The sequence below is a fragment of the Capsicum annuum genome, chromosome 10 (assembly GCF_002878395.1).
Source record: "Capsicum annuum cultivar UCD-10X-F1 chromosome 10, UCD10Xv1.1, whole genome shotgun sequence".
NCBI lineage: Eukaryota > Viridiplantae > Streptophyta > Magnoliopsida > Solanales > Solanaceae > Capsicum > Capsicum annuum.
The window spans coordinates 210417333-210438358 of NC_061120.1; the positions used below are offsets into that span (position 1 = coordinate 210417333).

General features: G+C 37.5%; 1 protein-coding gene and 1 long non-coding RNA gene across 2 annotated transcripts in view; one reads left to right on the forward strand and one right to left on the reverse strand.

The window, feature by feature from the left end:
- Positions 1–7664, forward strand: part of LOC107843693 — a 9109-nt gene extending 1445 nt beyond the window's left edge. Inside the window, exons 3-4 of the long non-coding RNA XR_001666510.2 lie at positions 1379–1617; positions 7335–7664. This is a non-coding gene — a long non-coding RNA (uncharacterized LOC107843693). The remainder of the gene's footprint in view (positions 1–1378; positions 1618–7334) is intronic.
- Positions 7665–19479: 11815 nt separating this feature from the next.
- On the reverse strand, positions 19480–20580 carry LOC107844630. The gene is made up of 2 exons (XM_016688998.2): positions 20107–20580; positions 19480–20001 (listed from the first exon to the last, which is right to left on the reverse strand). The coding sequence occupies exons 1-2, from the start codon at positions 20578–20580 to the stop codon at positions 19480–19482; spliced, it is 996 nt and encodes a 331-aa protein (XP_016544484.2).
- Positions 20581–21026: the final 446 nt, after the last annotated feature.

Here is a 21026-nt window from a genome sequence, read left to right on the forward strand (position 1 = left end):
CTTTAATTTCCTTTCCTTGGTTCTTGCTGTTTGGTTTGTTTTTTTTGTGTACTTAGTTTCAGTGTTTGTAACTGTAAATAAAGCTTCTTTAGATGATTTCTTGAGACCATGTGGTAGAAATGAAAGTATTTTGGTGCATTTGACTTGAAAATATGATTACCATAACCTGAAATTATGCAAGTTAAAGTGTACTAGTCAGTATACATACAAACAACTTGAATTCTGGTGATGACCTAATGAACAAACTATTGCATTTGGTAATTCTCCTTGGTTTATGGTGTTTCTTTGGGCCTCTATAATGATATCTTGCCATCTTGAGAGTTATGCTGTCTACAGAATATGCAGAACAGTTAGCAATTTGGAAAGTAAACAAGTGAACTGAAACATAATTCAAGTGAAAAAACCTCACCAAATCTGAGACAGTTACATCAGGACCTAAATAGAAGGATGAACTATTATCTGAGTAATAGATTTAATGGGTCTAAGATATTGTGAAATTAATATTAATTTATTTTGATTAATGTTGCGGACCTCTAATAAAAGGCCACATGACAAAACTGTCTTTGAAAACCCACCATTAAAAAGTAATGACATGGCTGAGCTGATTTTATAACGTCGATGACATGAATGAGCTGAACTTTTAACTGATGGCATAAATGAGTCATTTTTGATAGTTTAGTGACATATTTGAGCCTTTTTCCTTATTTTAATTAATGATGTGGACCTTTAATAATAAAAGGCCACATGGCAAAGCTGTTTTTGAAAACCACCATTAAAAATTAATGGCATGGATGAGCCGATTTTGTAATGGCGATGGAATGAATGAGCCAAACTTTTAACTGATGGCATAAATGAGTCATTTGTGGTAGTTCAATGACATATTTGAGCCTTTTCCCAACCAACAATTGTGTTCACGACTAACACAAACACTGGGCTAAAAAAAGATTTTGCCCATGTCTTGGTCATGGTCAGTAAGACTGCTTAATAGAGCTAAATGAGAACTGTCCATGATTGTTAATATGCAAAACAGTTAGTAATTTGGAAAGTAAACAAGTGAACTGAAACATAATTCAAGTGAAAAAACCTCACCAAATCTGAGACAGTTACATCAGGACCTAAATAGAAGGATGAGCTCTTATCTGAGTAAATATCAGAAGAGTTTATTATTTTTTGGACAAAACAAAAGACTTAGCTAGAGAAGCATCAGAAATATAGTTAGCTTTTTATTGTTTTCACCTTGCCTTAATCTTGGAACCTTTCCAGAATTAATGTTTTCAAGGTTTCTGATCATCATCTCGAGCTTATGAATATCGATTATTCTAAATCGCCTGCTCCCTTTTCGCGCTTGTTAATGTTTCCATTAGTTGTGCTGGTACAGGTTGCCGTCACCTTTGGTGCTTCGGCTGAAGCTTTGCTCATTTGCAAAGTTTTAGCAGGACTAGTACTCAAAAATTCTGCATTTGGACCATCGATGCATGTTCGATTCTATCAGGCAAGTTGAGCTTGCAGCTACCTTTGTCATTATTATTCTTGCTCTCTAGTGGCACCATTTCCTTAACTACATATGGTCAATTGAGGGAACATCGAGGCTTTGTGCAGCAGGCTTCCGATATGAAGGTGAGTGTAGTTGCTCATTGGAAAATTGTTTTTATGAGGCAGGTTGATTCAATGGCCTTGTTAAGTTCCTCTTTCTGCAAAGTTGTGCGGCTCAATTTTTTTATATCAAGCTTATCCATTAGTGAATAGACTGTCCAACAAATATAACAATAGGAATAACAAAATCACCATTGGCTAGTTAAAATTAAGTCATTCTAAAAAAGGATCTTAGTGAAGTTAGATTCCAAACAAAATACTAATAGGAACAGATGAAAAGGTAGGCTCGAGACTTAAGACTCCTAACAGCTCCCACCAAAAGTTTCATTGAGTGGCTGGGACCCCTCTTTCCCCCGTCCCAAGCTCCTCCCAAGCCCGGGACCGCCCCCTCCTCCGCCTCCCCCCAATCCCAAGCTACGCCCAAGCCCGGGACCACCACCCCTCCCCCCATCCTAGGCTATGCCCGAGCTCGAGGTCGCCCTCCATCTCTCTCCCCCCTTCCCATCCCAGGATCTACCCGATCCCGGACCATCTCCCTTTCCCCGGTCCCAGGCTCCGCCTGAGACCTCTCCCCACCCACACTTCTACCCTCCTTCCCCGGTCCTAGGATTCGCCGAAGCCCAGAACTACCCCTCTTCCCACCCCTACCTTTCTTCCCAAGTCCCAGGCTCCGCTCGAGTTGGGACCGCCCCCTCCTTCCCCATCCTCCTCCCCCAGTCCCAGGATTCGCTCGAGCCCGGTACCGCCCCTTTCCTCCCCCAGTCCCAGGCTCCGCCCAAGCCTGGGACCCCCTACCTGTAATACCCCGTACTATTTCCTAGCTTAAACTCGCTCCTAAATGTCAAGGACTAGCTTCAAAAATGAATACCATTTTATGCATATGAAATTTTCAAGATTTCAACTTTCCATTGTGTGAGAAATTGAACAATCTTTCTATCGATACCAAATTCACCCAAATCCAACATTCGATTGAGAAGTTAGAGCATTTTTAAGTTGACAGTGTGTCACCTGGACTCTTAAGGCATTGCGAAGAAGGAAAAAATAACAATTATCACTTTCCAGTGAATCTTCGCGATTGGCGCATCGCGGAGGAGTCCCATTTCACATTTGACAATTTTCAGTGAGCCTCCGTGATAATAGCGCATCGCGGAGATGGCCAAAATGACATTTCAAAGGGCTAATGTGATGGTGGCGCGTTGCGAAGTCTGTCCAGTTCACAATTGTCCAAATTTCAGTAAGCCACCGCGATAGTGGTGCGTCGCAGTGGCCATCCAGTTCAAAAAAATGTTACATTTTCCAGTTCCGTTTAGAGGTTTAAAGAGGGTATTTTGGTCAATTCCTAAGCCCCTAATCCGTCCAAACATAAAATATAAGTCTATTCTAAGAACTTTATGCCCAATTTCATTCATTCTCTCTCAAAGCAAAAACCCTAAAGCTCCAAAGCTTCTTCTCCAAGAAATCAAAAATCCTCCATAGATTCTCCAAAAAAGTTCCAAATTGAGGATTCTCAAGGCAAGATAATCAAGAACTCATCTCCAAGAACTCAAATAGGAATCAATAGATCAAGTTTCTTCATCTAATCTTCAATCAAGGTATGTGGGGTTATGAACAAGGACAATTCTTTCGTCCTTGTGCCCAAAACTTATTTAAATTCCAATTTTACTGAATTTTATATGATTTCCCATGAAATTCTAGTTAGGATTTATACCCATTATTATTATTTACAAGCTTATGAGATTCTCAGTGATTTAGAAGTTGAATTACATGATTATGTTCATATTTTCTTGCATATAGCAGAAATTTTCAGATTTTGAATTAATTTATCAATGTTTACATTATCAAGCATGAACCTTATGATATTTTAACATGAGTTTGATGCATGGGTCATTCAACCCTAATTAAATATTGTTATTTTAAGATTTGATTGTGCTATAAGCACCCTATGACTAGATTCCTTTGAGATTGTTGTTAAAGATTTGATGTAACGCCTTGATTTTCTGGAATCGGAACGCCACACGGTTCTCATGATCTTGAAGGACCATAAGCCAATCCTTTTCTGATATATATACCTGAGCACTGCATAATATACTGAAATAAATGTGGAAAACTGGTGGAAACTTGCCATACGGTTCAAAACATCTTAAATAATCAAAACTGAAAATTGAATACTAATACATCTGTCTGAAAAGTCTCAAAACTTATATGAACTGTGCAGTTGATGAGACATGTCCCCAACTAACTCCGTCTACTGAAAATAAACTGAGTCTAATGCCATAATAAAGTAAGGATCATTCTCAAATGAAGAGGACTCACTACTACGTCTACTGCTACTAAGTCTGAACTGCTAAGGATGCCTTGGATCTCACGCTTCGAAACCTATGGTATAAGACACCATAGCGCAAGAGAAAAGTATGCTTCAGTATTTTGAATGTACTGGTATGCTAAATGAGGTAAGGCTAAATGCAAGGGCTTATGCATGAACATAGCTTAACTGAATAACATGAGAGTATTGAATGAGGACATATGTATGGATACACAAACCATAACTGAGATCATTATGACTTTGAATACTGATACTCAGATACTGTTTTACTGACATCTGAACTCACTACTAATACTAAGATACTGAATAGCTAAATCTTCTCATATTAATATCTGAGTCCTGAGTTTGCTACTATCGACTGACTAAATTTGTGATTAAACCTTTCTAACGGATGATCTCTGAATCTACTACTAATAATAAAGAATGATTGTATCTGACATCAGACGATTGTATCTGAGATCAGACCTATCTAGCGGAAGATCTCTAAATCTATTAGTTCTGATTCTGATTAACTTTATATCAGACCAGGCCTATCTTGTGGGTGGTCTATGAATCTATGGAACTATCTAAGTTCCTTACTGAAATGGGTGACTATATCTGACAGTCCTGATTTCTGAGTTCTACTCTGAAGACTGATATTGAAACTGCAACTATAGGAGTTCTCACTTAACCGACATGCCGCCATGAATCTGATCTAGTGGAGTCCAACCTGTAACCCCAGCTAGAAGGGTGTCAATACCATGCCACGGGTAGAGATCTCTGCTATGGTCAAGTCTCTCTAACGGGTGACCCTGAACAGGAAGTCAAGCCTAAGACAATATGATAGTTAAGTCTTAAGCTAACGGGTGAATCCTAATCCTACACTTGCTACGCAGTTCTGGAGTTCAAGGACTGTTACTAATAACTCTGCCTCTCTAACAGGAAAGTCGTCATCCCTGCACTCGCTAGGTGCTAGTTACTACTCCTAACTGAAGGACTCTGAACTGATTCTTAACTAAACTTAGACTGAGCTGAATCTGTTACTGATCATACTGAGTAACTGAGTTAAGCTGAGTTCACTTGATTCTGAAGACTGACGGAATACTTCTGAATTCTACTTTATGTCAGAATGCTACTGAGTTATATAACTTACTGAGCTTTACTAAAATCTGAACTGAATGTTGAATACTACTGAGGTTTGAACTAAGTATTGAGTTGGATTAGGTGAATACTGAGATTACTGAGTTTTTCTTAACTTCTGTCACTAACTGAAATCTACTGATCATAGCACAACTGAATTTTATCTTGAGATTGACTCGGCTCTAGACAAGCAGCTAAGTTTTTGGGTATAAATACCCCAGGACTCGTAGCACAAAGTAAATAAGACAGGACCACACTTGAATATCATGACAATGGACTTTCATTCACAACACAATCAATATGATATCTCGCCAATCACTTGACTGTCATAAACATGTAAATTTATAGGGAATGCATAATAATATCTCATAGTTGTTCAATAAGAAATACACATGGATAAGAAGGCATGCAACTTATCATAATACATTCACTAAGGCATTTCGACAAACGCTTGGCATGCACTAGTTATCACATAATTGGGGATTTCATGCTTAACATACTAAAAAGGCACTATTCTCTTTACTTAAGCATTCTATCAAACATATGGGGAGCATGCTTTGGTTATACCACAGATTTTATACTTAATTATCATGAATACATCAATATCATGCAACTTGAAGAGGGTTTATCATGAACATCATACAATTCATCACATACTAGAATCAACTCTTGAATTGATAGTCTAAATCATGAATTAAAACTCTACAATACAAAATCATGAACTCTAATACACATAAATCATGAAATCTCATAAATACATAAACCTTAAAATTTTGAAAAGGGTTCTTGAACTTCTTGGGTGGAAGGAACCCAAGAATCAATATCTAACATACGTTTTTATATGATTCTCGGAATATTTACGGAGGAATCTTGATGACTTGGGTCTTGAGCTATGAACCCTAATGGTTGTTCTTGAAGAAAATTAAGAGAAAACTAGTATATTTGGGTGAAATAATGAGAAATCTCGTGTTAAAGAGTATATATAGGGGTAGCAAAATGATCTTCTTGCCCTTAGAATTAAAATCCAAAACTAGAAAAATCCCGACTTTATATGCTGGCGCGACGCGCTATAATCGCTCCAGCTTATTGGAAATTGGATAATCTGGGAAATTGAGCCTTGGTGCGATGCGGTGGAAATCACGTTGCCACCTTGGTTGCGAACTGGAAAGCCACCACAATGTGGTGGAATCACGAAGGTTTACTGGATTTTGAAAATTGCCATTTTGGCTGGCTCCGCGATGCACTACAGTACCAGGTGGTACACTGTCTCACTAAAATGGCTCTAACTCCTCGCTTGAGTATCAAATTTGGGCGAATTTAGTATTGACAAAAAGCTTATTCAATTCTTTACATGAAAAAAGTCGATATTAGGGAAATTCTTCATGGTTTAAAATACTTCTCACTTGAAAAGTCATCCCTTACTCCCCTTAAGGATAAAACTCGACTTAAAGAAAATTCAGGGTATTATATTTGACCTTTCTTTTGGTCTCCGAATAGGTTTGGAATCCACTTTACAGATTTAGATTTACCGATATATAGTGGGTTTTCATTGTAAACCACTATACTATTTTAAAAGTGAATTTCCATCAGAATGAGCATATAGATTTAATGGGAGTAGTATTTAGCACCGAGATACCCCAGAACTACGCGCCAACGTAGGATTTAGATTGTTACCACTTCTATGTGAGTGATAGATATGTGATCACTTAGATAGGTTATACTCCCTGGCAAGAGTATGACTCCTCTCCCAGCGTGAGGATTCCACCTTAGGGGGGACAAGAACGTTGGGCTCCATGAATGCTCACATGGTTTATGTCGATTAGAAGAACCTCCCATGCAGAATAAGTTTTTAGATTTATAAACCCTTAATATAAAGTATTTTCTCTAATAGAAAAGAATAACAGAAAAGCTTTTAGAAAACTATGTGTAAAAGCTCATGAATTTATTCAGACTATGCTTTACAGAAAGACTTTAGCTACAGTTTTCAGCTTTTAGATCTCAGATTTAAGAGTGAGTCCTTTCTACACTTGGACAACATGATTTAAAGAGAGAATACAAGTACAACTTTTAGAACTAAATGTTATGAATCACTAGATTTATAAAGCATGACTTGCTTCTCATCATTATTATTTTCAGATATTCCAACTTATGTGAGTCATTTACATTTAGCATGCATTGTTTTATGAATTATGATGATGAGATAATGTTTTTACTTGTGAATTCACCTCCATATACTCAGTATATCCTCAAAGTACTGATCCACATATACGTCTATGTGCTACCTTGTCTCATAATATAGGTATCAGCTCAGTTGTAGCACGCATAACATATTCAGACAGTTTGCAGCTGCCAGTCAGCAGGTGATGTGTCCTTTTGATTCAAGGACTCGAGTCAGTCATATAGTTTGAGCATTATTTTATTTTTCCTTATTCTATTGTATTGATTTGGGATAGTTGGGGGTCATGTCCCGGCTAAATATAGCCAACACTAATAGAGGCTTCATAGATAGCCAGTAGAGTTAATGTATTTGATTCCAGTGTTGTTTTGCAATAGTAGAGTTATAAACATTTTAATTTAGTTATGTATTGATCAGATTCAAAAAAGAATTGTCTTTCGCTTATTTCGATCAGATTTATGTATTTTATTTTCTTATGAGTTATGCCAGTAGAAGGGTTAGCTTGGCATCACTTGTGATCCTAAGCACCGTGTGACATCTCGGGACTATTTTTGGGGCATTACACCATCCTTCTCCCCCAATCCCAGGCTTTCATCGAGCTCGAGACTGCTCCCTTCCCCCCTCTCCATCTCAGGCTCCACTCGGGTCCGGGACCGCCTCCTCTTTCCCTCAGTCCCAGGATCGCCCTCCTCCTCTTCCAGTCCTCAATCCTGGGACCCCTCCTCTCCTTGTCCCAAGCTCCACTCGAGCCCCAGATCTCTCCCTCCTCCCCCTAGTCCCAAGCTCCACTCGAGCCTAGGACCACCTCCCTCCTTCTTTAGTCCTCGAGCCCGAGCCCTCCTCCCTCATCCCAAGCTCCATCGGAGCCCAGGACCGCCCCCTTCTCCCCCAGTCCTAGGCTTTTCCCGAGCCCAGTGCCACCTCTCTCCTCCCCATCTCAAGTTTTTCCCTAGCCCAGGACCGCCCCTCTCCCCCCTCCTCATCCCAACTTCACCTGAGCCTAGGACCACCCTCCTCCTCCTTAAGTCCTCGATCTTGAGAGCTCTCCTCTTTTCTCCCCTCTACCTACTATCTCGAGCTTCGCCTAAGCCCGGGACCGCCCTCTCCCATCCCGAGCTCCGCCTGAGCCTGAGACCGTCTCTCTCCCCCTCCCCTTCCTCTCCCATCTTGGGCTCCACCCAAGCTCAAGATCGCCTCTTCTATATTTCCCTCCTCCTTCTATCCTCGAGATCAACCCCACATCCCTCTTCCTCTCATCCCGGGCTTTGCTCGAGCCTGAGATGGCCCCCTTTCCCACCTCCTCCCATCTTGGGCTCCGCCCGAGCCTGATATTGCTTGATACGAGCACGATCATGAAGATGAATGTTTTTAAGTGTGTTGAATGCAACCTACGGAGTGTACGATTTGAAGTGTGGAAAGGGCTCTAAAGCCCCTATATTGCACTCTATGGGCGTCATTTTGTTCATTTAACACTAAGGGGCACTTTTATCATTTTATCTATTATTTGTAATAGCCTATATAAAGAACATGTTAGGGTTTTAGCTCATTAGTTATTGAATGTTGATAAAAGAACACATCTCTTGAGAGAGAGAGCCTCCCTAGGACGAACTAAGACATGAGCAAGTGTGGATTCACTTGTGAATGTGTATTGCTTGAAAACGTTGGTGCTTGAGTGGTGGAATCTGTCTTGTGTCACGTAAGAGTGGTATTGATATTGTAAGTCTTAGGGGTCCTTAGATGTGATTTATCTTTGGGTTCCTAATCTTGTAATAGTGTATGTCTCACTAGCTATCTTTACATTTCATGTCTTAGTTTGGTTGTCTAGTGAAACTTTTTGTTCTTGTTGTTCTTGTAATCTTAGAATCGTTGGATTTTTATCATCTTAGTGTTGTCTTCTTATCATATTGTTGTTGTTAGTGTTTTTTATGCCATTTATACCTTGTCTCTTGTTGTTATTGGATCCGAGAATTGTATTTGTGTTGCTCTCGGTTTTCCTCTTCTTCGTGGACTATTTTTAAAGTATTTTTGATAAGTATCAAGTTTTTATGGTATCAGAATTTGAGTTACTTCCTCTCAAAAAAGAACGGGCAATGAAAATTACACAATTCCAGTATAATTAAATGGCAGAGTAAAATCACATGAAACTCATAGTACTAGTTTGAAAATGATGCACAAAAGAAGAGAGAAAAAATTTCATATTTTAGATGAGCAAAATGAGGCAAAACCTATAAAATTTTGTACAAGGGTGAGTAAGGCTAGGAAAGCTTTTCCTTTAGCCCCGAAGATTTTGATGCTCCAAAAATTTTAATATGAATTTTATGATTTTATTTTCACTTTAACATAATATGAGATAATACCCAATTACCCCTTGAACTATACCCAAAAACGTTATGACACACCTCAACTTAAAGGGGTCTTATTACCCACCTGAACTAACTAAAAGTATAATTTTGATATCCTTAGTGTCTACGTGGTGCCCACGTGGCACACACGTGTGCCTACATAGACACTTCAGTATGTTGTGCCACGTAGGCACTAAGGGTGTCAAAATTACACTTTTAATTAGTTTAGAGGGGGTAATAGGACCCCCCTTTAAGTTGAGGTGTGTCATAGCCTTTTTGGGTATAGTTCAGGGAGGTAATTGGGTATTTTCTCAAATAATATTAAAGATATGGTGAAATATAAAAGGTATTAAATTTAAATTTTTTTTTAAAAAAAAAAAAATCTGTTTTTATTAAAAATATTTTGAACTTTTTATCAAATTTTATATTAATAAATAAAGTTTTCAAAATAATATTCAAGGTAATGCATTGCAAATAAATGACTAACATCTTATTAATTAAAATTGGTCCTTACTTTTATAAATAATAATATTACTATGTGAAGTTAAAATAGTAATATTAATATATGAAGTTAAAGTTTTAATGTCTTCTAACAATACTACACTAAAAAAAAAGTAATACGTAAGAATTAAAAAATAACTCTAAATTATTAATAATATGTTTATTATATGCATATATTTAAGGCTTAACAACAACAACATACCCAGTGTATTCCCACATAGTGGGGTCTAGGGAGGGTAGAGTGTACGCAAACTATACCACTACCTCGAGTGAAGTAGAGAGGCTGTTTCCGATAGACCCCCGGTGTAAGACCGATAACAGTATAACAGATATAAAAGATAACTGCATATAAACTAGTACGGTATGAAAAATAAACTAACACCGCTAGCAACAAAATAAAACTACAATCACAACACCACAAACAAGAAACTCCATACACAAAAGAACATTCTCTACTATTACTGATGCACTCCTACCCCTTAACTCTCTATCCTAATCCGCGTCCTCCACACCTTCCTATCAAGGATATGTCCTTAGTAAGCTATAACTGCTCCATATCATGCTTAATCACCTCCCTCCAATATTTCTTCAGTCTATCTCTATCCCGCCTAAAACCATCCATAGCCAGTGTCTCACATCTCCGCACTGGAGCATCAGAGCCCCTCTTCATCACCTGTCCGAACTAACATGATAAGACAACCTTGAATTTGTGCTATTATACCTATTTGTAAAGGTGTCTGTTTGACCACAAATTTTAAATTAAAAAACTGTTGGAAATGCTAATTTTTAATTAAAATTTATGTGAAAATAATATGAGAAAACGAAAAAAAAAATAATCATGATATAAAATAAATTTGATTCAAAAAATATATCAATCACATCATTTGACGGAATCTAAACGCAAGGGTACAAAGGTTTAAGGAGTTAATACGCATTGTACTCTTTTTCCCTTTCAAGATTTTGTTTCACCGGGTTTTTCTTGTAAGGTTTTTAATGAGGCAGCCAAAATGCATATTGTTAGAGATGTGTAATCTTTTTCCATTACTAAATTTTCTTCCACTGATTTTTTCTAATAAAGTTTTAACAAGGCACATTATCTATTTAGATATTCAAGGAGAGTGTTATAAATGTATTTACATTATAGTGAATGTATCTATCCACAATCTCATTTGTATATTATACTAAATAGTGAATATATTATTGTTGTAATTCAACTCATATTGGATAAAATGTATGCATTTATTATTTTGCGAAAATTTTTGACTTTAAGAGAAGAGTCGCCACTTAATTTTGAAAAAAAATTAAAAAACCTTTAGAGAGTTATTTCAAAATGATTTAATATAGGAAAATCATTTTAGTTAAGAGATTCTGAGTAAGCGGTTCCTATTAACGTTCAGGAAGGTGTTAGGCACCTAAAACGTCTGCTAACTTGCGATTATCCGGATTGTTTGAAAACATCTTTGATTAACTTTAAAATAAAAATTATTTTTTGAAAAGAAAGAAATTTTAGAAATATTTTGGTGTTTATGCAAAAACCAATTTTTAGCGACTTAACAAAAGATTTAACTAGGTTCACAAAATACATAAGACAAACAAGCGTAAAAAAAAAAAAGAGGAAGGGGAGAAAGTAAGGGATTTAGGCCATTAGGCCCAAATCAATAAGACCTGTCCTAGTTTAATCGGACTTTCGGCCCATTTCACCTGTCCTAGTCTAATTTTCGAGTCGTTGGCTCGAGTCTCGCTCCAGCTGTATTAAATTTACAACTTTGACTTCGAGGCCCCAAAATAAATAATTAAATAAATAAATAAATAACGACAAGACATAAATAAATAGAAATGAGGCTCGGGTCTCGTCATCGCTTCAAGAATGAGACTTTAACCCGTTTTCCTTCTTACGACTCCTTGTATCCATCCATATGATATATGATTGTCTTCTTATGGTTTCCGAAATCGACTCAAGAAGGATAGGCCTCAGTGGCCCATATCAATAATGCAAAGAATGGGGAGAGTCCATTTAGGACCCAAATGTATCCACATGCAAAGGAAAAAAATAACAATTAATACATGTTCAAATATGGATATTTAACTTATAAGCAATTCCTAAAGTATTGATATGAAGGAAAGAACCGCACTGACATAAAAAATTAGGAAATAATCGACTAACACAAAAAAAAAAATTTAATTAATTTTTATTATTATTTTTTTAAGCCAAACGTATTTAGCTAGAAAATCAAGCAGGGCAGTGGAAAAAAAGTATTCACATTCTGTAGACAGCATAACTCTCAAGATGGCAAGATATCATTATAGAGGCCCAAGAAAATACCATAAACCAAGGAGAATTACCAAATGCAATAGTTTGTTCATTAGGTCATCACCAGAATTCAAGTTGTTTGTATGTATACTGACTAGTACACTTTAACTTGCATAATTTTAGGTTATGATAATCATATTTTCAAGTCAAATGCACCAAAATACTTTCATTTCTATCACATTGTCTCAAGAAATCATCTAAAGCAGCTTTCTTTACAGTTACAAACACTAAAATTAAGTACAAGAAAAGACGAACCAAACAGCAAGAACCAAGGAAAGGAAATTAAAGGGGGGAGCAAAAGGAAGAAAATAACCATCAGTTTCAAGGCAAAAGAAAATATGTTTTAGACGAAACATCAAAGTCACAATCTTTTACTGTCTAGTAAGCAGATTCAATACTGGAATGAGAAAAATCAATAGCAATCTTCCTAAAATACTGCAAAAAACCCATAGCTAAATTCAATGGCAATCAAATTCTACTAACAACAAACCCTTATCAACATTGAGTAAATATAGAAAACAAATCAGAAATGAAAACCCAGAAACTAACAAAACAAAAACTGTGACCATCAGAATCTAATATACTAAAGCCATCTGTGGTAGCAAACAATTCTCACAGGATTAAGCGATTATGACACTATTAACACAAAAACAGTGAAATCATTCGAAAGCAAACGAATTAAACCTCAACATAATTATCGGTTCAACAGAACAACAACCTGTAACAAGCTAATCACACGACTTTCATAGCCATCCCAGCAAACAAATGCAAGAATCAGAATCTTATCATGACTAAACACTATCACGATAGTATAGTAAAAGGGAATCGAAAACTAACCGACTTTTGGGCAGCAAAATGGGACAACGAACTGGTACAGAGATCACGACCACCAGGAAACTTCTTCACAGTCAATCGAAACTCTAATTTAGCCGATGAACAAGAATAGAATTTCTACTCGAGACTGAATTTTCTCAAAAAATTTCTTTCTCTGCTCTCTCTCTAATTTTTGTTTCTTTTCTCCAAGAAGATTGCTCGACCCCCTCTTTTTGAACCAAAAGAAATTTTCTCAACCTAGTTTTCTCAATCAATTTCCAAACCTTAGAATTTCCAGCCTCTAAAGAACCCTAGAATTTTTGAACTCCTTAACAGTGACCCAAATGGGCTCTTATATAGAAGAAAGGATGGGGTGTTTCGGGATTCGGAAGAAGGAATTTTGAATTTCCAATTCGAAAATTCCCCCCAGCCTATTTTTGTCAATAATTTGTACCCCTTTTTGTTGTTTCTCATGAAATCCAAAAATGGATTAGCCAATCGAAAAGAAATCCCCCTTCAAACCAATAGAAATTGGCCAAATACGTACCAGATTCATACCCCCATCCTTAGATTCGCGGATATGAACGTTAAGATGCCACCTTGGCACTGTTCTAGAAGGTTCGAGGTTCTTTGACGTATGAACTCAAGTGGAGGTCACGCCATTCGTATGAATTGAAGGGGAAAGGATGTATTTAGGTTTTCTCGGCTGAAAATTGGTCGCTGGGTTTGGGTTTTCGCTGGTTGTGTTGGGATCATTGAAGACGGGTCGGGTTATCGTGGATGGCTAAGTTTACCGGATTTTGGTTGAGGGTTTATCGAATTCGAGTTGTTGATAGGTTGGAATGTATTAATATGGCTGGTTTTATTTTGAGGAGGAAGAGAGATTGATGAAGGGTATTGGGCCGGGTATTGATTGGTTTTGGGCCTGGGGCAGCAATTGTTAATGTTGGGTTATTGTTGGGTTGAAATTGGGCTGGTGATTTGGTAAATACAAGAGGAAATTGGGCTTGGGTTGGTTTTGTGTTGGGAATTAGGGATTCATAAATGGACAAATTCGGCCTGGGCTATTTATTAAATAGCGTATTGATAGGATTTTGGGATTATTTAAGACATAACCCATTAGGATTAGGTTTAAGCTATTTAATAAATAGCCTATTGATGGAAGTTTAGTCAATTGTGTTTAAATTTTAACTTGATTAAAGATTAATCGGTCACTTGTGTTGCAATTGTAGCCAAATCAACTTTGATTAAGTCTAATTTAATAAATTGACCAAATTGAATTAAGATTTGAGACGAATTTAGCAACTAGTTTAATCCCGAACTTCTTTGATTTGATAAAATCAAGTAAACATTTCTCCAAATAAACTATTTTTGAAATAGATCATTTTTAAATCAAGATTTCAATTATTATATTTATTTTCACAATAATCTTTTATTAAATCCGATATTCCATAGAATAAACATTTAAGTAATCAAATTGTATTATCGCATAATTGAACACGATAATAGATGATTGCTACTTAAAGTGTAAAATCACGTACAAATATACTTTCAAAACTCTTATTCGGATGAAATAAATATTTTGATTTTATTAAAAATCAAAGGAACTCAGGATTAAATTTATCCGTGGAGGGCAAAAATTAGGTGTCAACAACTGTCCTCTCCCTTTGGGTAGGATGGATGCAAGTAATCCTTAGCAAAGGGAGGTTGACGTTCCTAATTTTTGTCCGACCAGAAATTCAAATCTGAAAGAGGCTGGTTTTTTCACACAAGTTTCATGGAGTTATGGCCGGACCTTGATGTCTGGTTTTCTACATATCTCAGGTTACATGAGAATTCAGGCCACTTTTAGTTCATAAAGATTGATTTAAAGAATGATTTTTGAAAAAATTCATCAACTAATCTCAATTTTGGAGTTTTTGGTTAAATAGAGAAGCTGGGGAATAAAGGGATTTGGGGAAGGTTGGAATGCAGTCGAGTTTTCTACAAAAATCCCAGCCTACATATCCCCAAGATTATAGGGAATCAAAATGCTTATAGTTTGACTCAATTGGTAGAAAATATGGTATTTTATTTCAGATGATCTTCGGCTCAGGCTGAGTGACAAGTTGATCGAGTTGTGGAAAAGAGAATTGTAACCTCTTAACTATGAATGTGGAGCTATTCACATCCATAGGTAATAACTTAGTTGGGCATAATTTCCAAAACTTTAGGAGTCATATCACTCGAATTTGGAAGAAAGAGAAGGTTGCCCTCAGCATGAATTAAGAAATATCCTAGAGTTGAAGCTGAGACTTAGAATATCCCAAAATACGCACATGCCTTCTAATAAAGGTGTGGTTGGATGGTGGTGGTGATCATCTTTTAGCTCGCATCCAGAGAGTTTGACGTCCTTCTCTAGACTATGTCCCATTTTGCTGCTAAGAAAGAGTTCCACGTTGTGCTGCGTCCTACCTAAAGTCGTCCGTACCTGTGGTTTTTGATTTGATATTTTCATCCTCTCGGGTGCTCTCGACAATGCTTCAAGAAAAAAAAGTGTTAGTACTAAACATAATTCATGAAAGAGGTATGTAGTCTTTTACTATATCTCCACATGAGTTGTGGCCTGAAAAACGGAGTCATCTCTTTATGTACCTGTTTGGAATGAAATAACTGGCAATAACAAACACAATAAACCTCTTGATTGTTGTATAATTTTGACATTTGTCGGTTGAATATGTCTTCAAAGTGGGGTGGCCCTTTTGAACACCGGCGATACTTTATGCAGAACGGTCCCTACAACCGTGTAATCTTGTGCTGGTGTGGAAACCCTTTTGGTTACCTATATCACTTATTGTATGTGGAATGATAACCTCTCTTGTTATAGTCGATGATTGATAAATTTCCCTTAAATTGTCAATCTTTGGATAATCTTGCGCATTATTTGATGTTGGATACAAGGCATCTTACAGATATCCTTTGAATTGTTAGCTCTTAGATAATCCTGCTTATTATCCGACCTTGGATAAGAGATGGCTTATAGATATCCCTCCAATCGCTAGCTTTCAGGTGTTCCTGCACATCATCCGACCTTGGATACAATATGACTTATAGATATCTCTCAAATTATTAGTCCTTGGGTAATCATCCACATAATTGATCTTAGATATGACGCGGCTTATAGAGAAACCTTGGACGTATCAATTTGATAATCTCGAATATTCTCCAGTAAGGATTTAGTTGCGACTTATGGATAACCTTCAGACTATCAATTTTTGGGCGATCTTGCACACTATCCGGTTAGGATATTGTTATGGCTTACGGATGACCTACAGGCTATCAATTAATAGGTGATCTTGCACATTATCCTATTTCAAATAATATGACTTATAAATGACCCTCAAATTATCAATTTCTAGGAAATCTCATATATCATCCGTCTTTAGACACCGTCTTAAAGGCATCTCTTCAAATTGTGTGCTCTTGATGCATTCAGATGATGATTCATAAAATGATGAGATATCCTCGACGACAGCATTTGTGTCTAGCGTGTTAACAGATATTGAATATTGATGATATCCTCGACGCCAGCATTTATGTCTCGCGTGTCAATATATATTAAATGCTGATGATATCCTTGATGCCAAAGTTTATGTCTTGTATGTCAACAGATATAAAATGGCCCTCTCGGCAAATGATATGAATGCCCCTCTCGGCAATGATATGAATGGCCCTCTTAGCAATGATATGAATGGTCATATTGGCGATGATATGAATGGCCCTCTTGGCGATGATATGAAATGGCCCTCTTGGCGATGGTATGAAATGTACTTCTCGGCAATGATATGAAATGGCCCTCTCGGTGATGATATAAAATGGCTCTCTCGGCGATGATATGAAATGGCCCTCTTGTCAATGATATGCAATGGCCCTCTTAGCAATGATATGAAATGACCCTCTTGGCAATGATATGCAATGTCCCACTTGGCAATGATATGCAATGGCCCACTTGGCAATGATATAAAATGGCCCTCTTGGCAATGATATGCAATGGCTCTCTTGGCAATGATATGAATGGCCCTCTTGGCAATGATATAAAATGACCCTCTTGGAAATGATATAAAATGACCCTCCTGGTAATTTAAAAAACAGTTTCACCTGAGTTTCTTTTTCTGCGTCTTGCTTTCTACATGTACGTGTACTTAAAGTAGACGATTAGTAGACACAAAGTTATTTTTGCTAGCGGCCATTTTTTAGAAAAATTCTAAATACAATGTTCGTAAAGAAAAGAAGACGCCTTTGTTTGTTCTCCATGATCTCAAGAAATGAGATGGACAATTCAAATGGTCCTCGATAAATGGGTATTAAACCTATTTTTGAGCTACCCAAAAATAACGTTCTTAAGCATTATATGCTCTGGTATGGCTCCCGACTTGCTTGGGGATTTTTTTGAAGGAAACGCTCATTTTGTATATCAATCCCTGCATCCACAGAAAAATGATTAGTTTGAATAAAACTACTCCATGTTGACCTTCTTCGATCCTTGATTTGCTTCTCTCCATCTTTGAGGTGCCCCGTCACATTGGTACCTCCATCCCGGGTCCCTGCTCCCATAGACGCCCAGGCAATCACTAAGTAAATGATTTGTAAAGATTTATTTTTCAAGAGTAGTCTTATTTTTAGCAAATAGTTTCGAAAGTATCTGTAAAAGCTTTAGAAAATTTTTGCCAGTCATGTCATGTACTATCTCAACGAACGTCTTCCTCGTGGCTTTGACTATATCCGACGGATGATTTCTAGAATTCATGATCATTGTTGGAGGGTTCTTCAAATAGTTCTGTCATAGCTAGAAATTGAGTCCCCCTAGACTTTGTCGAAGCTGGTAACTTTAAGAGTTTGGCTTTAACCTCTGGTGCCAGGGAATTTGAAATATATTCCAGTATTTGGTGGAAATTTTGAGGCCTCCTTCAAAATTTCTGCCCCAGTTTAAAGTAGTCTGAGATGATATGATCTCGAGTGGATCTGAAGTCTTTGCTGATCTTCATTCTCTTTGTTGGATGTTGATCTTCTCTTGTGAATTTTTGAGATTTCTTCTCAAAAGTTCTGCCCTAGTTTCCATTTCCTGGGGTTATATGACCGAGCCATTGGGGAGCTTACGTATCCTATTGAAACAGGAATCAGGTCAAATGTAGTTCAATACTACGCTAAGGATATATAGAAAAATCTAATGGGTTGACCAAAGCCGACATCAGCCGCCTACGTGTCCCATTTGTTGGGAATTCAGGTCATCACGTAGTTCATACAAAAGGGGAAAGGATAAAATTTTCTAAGAGGTTGACCAAAGCCGACATAGGCCACCTACGTATCCCTTTCTTGGGAATTTAGTTCAAATGTAGTTCGTACGTAAAAAGGAAAGGGGTTCTAGGAAATTACACATTATAAAACACATTATTACAAGGCGATTACAGATAAACTAAGGAAACACAAAAACTAGAACATCTTTCAAACATAGTATCTTTTTACTGCATCATAATTGATTAGTTTGGTCCACTCTTAGCCATCCATATCAGAAAAAACAGAGCCCCTCCAGATAGTACCTTGCAAACTATGTACGGGCTTTGCCTATTTGGAGCGAACTTACCCTTGTACTCTTTTTGGTGAGGAGTATGCGTTTGAGAACTAATTTTCCAACTTCAAATGTTCGAGATCTTACTTTCTTGTTGAAGGCACTACTCATCCTGTGCTGATATAACTAAGCATGACACACGACAACCATTCTCTTTTCATCAATCAACATGAATTGTTCACAACAAGCGCGAACCCATTCTTTGTTACTTAGTCCGGCTTTCTGAATAATCCTTAGGAAAGGTATTTCAACCTTAGCAGGTATCACAGCTTCATTCCCATAAACCAATAGATAAGGGGTCGCCCCGGTGGAGGTTTAAACTGTTGTGCGACACCCCAGCAAAGTGTAAGGCAACATCTCATGCCATGATCTATCATTTTCGATCATATTTCTCAAGATTTTGTTGAGGTTCTTATTGGCAGCTTCCACGGTTCCATTCATCTATGGACGATATGCAGTCGAGTTGCGATGCACTATTTTAAATTGATCACAAATCTCATTCATCAAGTGACTGCTCAAGTTTGCCCATTTATCAGTAATGATCAATTTTGGTACTCTAAATCAGAAAATCAAGCTATTCTTGACGAAATCTGCAACCACTTTCTTAGTGACGGCTCTATATGAAGCAGCTTCGACCCACTTAGTAAAGTAGTCAATAGCAACCAAAATAAATCTATACCCATTCGATGCCGGTGGCTATATCGATCTGATAAAATCCATGCCCCAAGCTACGAAAGGCCAAGGTGAGTTCATCTCATGAAGCTCAAGTGGAGGCATTCGAATCAAATCTCCGTGTATCTGATATTTTGGACACTTCTGCATATACCTACTATAATTATTTTCCATAGTCATCCAGAAGTAACCGGTACTCAGGATCTTTCTAGCAAGGGAAAACTCATTCATGTGGAGCCCGCAAACTCTAGCGTGTACTTCTTTTATCAATTTATTGGCTTCCACAGCGTCGACGCATCTTAAGAATCCCAAATCTGGAGTCCTCCTAAACAGGATTTCCCCACTTGGAAAACAGTTCTTCGCCAAATGCCAGATTGTTTTCTTTTGGTTGTTACTGGCCTTTTCAGGATATATTCCAGAATTTAAATACCTTTTGATATCATAATACCATGGCTTTCCATCAGGATCCTCTTCAACGTGTGCGCAATGGGCGGGTTGCTCCTTCAAGATTATTTCCAAAGGATCAATGTAACTATGATTTGGATGCTGAATCATGGAGAATATACTGGCCAAAGCATCAGCAAACTCATTTTGTATCTTTGGGATATGTCTGAAATCAACTTCTTTGAATTTTCCACATAATTCCTGCACCAGCTCTACATAAGGAGTAATCTTGGAATTTTTTACCACCCATTCTCCCCATACATGATGAATCAGTAAATCTGAATCCCCGATGACTAGCAATTCATGAACGCCCATATCAAGTGTCAATTTGAGACCTAAGATGCAAGCTTCATATTTGGCCATGTTATTGGTGTATGGGAAATGCAAATTAGTAGTTACTGGATAGTGTTGACCCATTTCTGACACCAAAACTGCTCTGATTGCTGAACCTTTAAAGTTGACCGCCCCATCAAAGAATAGCCTCCATCCGGGGTAAATTTTTGTAATGTCTTCTCCTATGAATAAAATTTCCTCATCCGAGAAATAAGCCTGAAGTGGCTCATATTCATCATCAACCAAATAATCTGCTAAAGCTTGCCCCTTGATTGTCTTTTTAGTTATATACACAATTTCAAACTCACTCAGCAATATTTGCCATTTGGCTAGCTTTCCCGTGGGCATGGCTTTATGGAATATATACTTCAATGGATCTATTCTCGAGATGAGGTATGTTGTGTATGTCGACAGATAATGCCTCAACTTTTGGGTGGCCCAAGTCAAAGCGCAACATGTCCTTTCTACAAAAGTGTAACGGGCTTCATATGACGTAAACTTTTTACTCAAGTAGTAGATAGCTTTATCTTTCCTACCGGTCTCATCATGTTTCCCGAGGACACATCCGAAAGCATTTTCTGATACTAATAGGTAAAGTAGCAATGCAATTCCTTTTCTGGGTGGAACCAAAATCGGTGGTGCAGACAAATATTCCTTGATGTGGTTGAAAACTCTCTGACATTCTTCTGTCCACTCATTCAATGCATTTTTCTTCAACATCTTGAGAATTGGCTCACATATGAATGTTGACTAAGCAATGAACCTGCTAATGTAATTCAAACAGTCCATGAAAC

Excerpts from the sequence above, each read along its gene's own strand:
- LOC107844630 (XM_016688998.2), bottom strand. The coding sequence starts at position 20,580 with ATGCCCACGGGAAAGCTAGCCAAATGGCAAATATTGCTGAGTGAGTTT. Across the intron at positions 20,002-20,106 it reads TTACTCCTTATGTAGAGCTG|CATCCAAATCATAGTTACAT; the intron begins GTGCAGGAATTA and ends TCCATGATTCAG.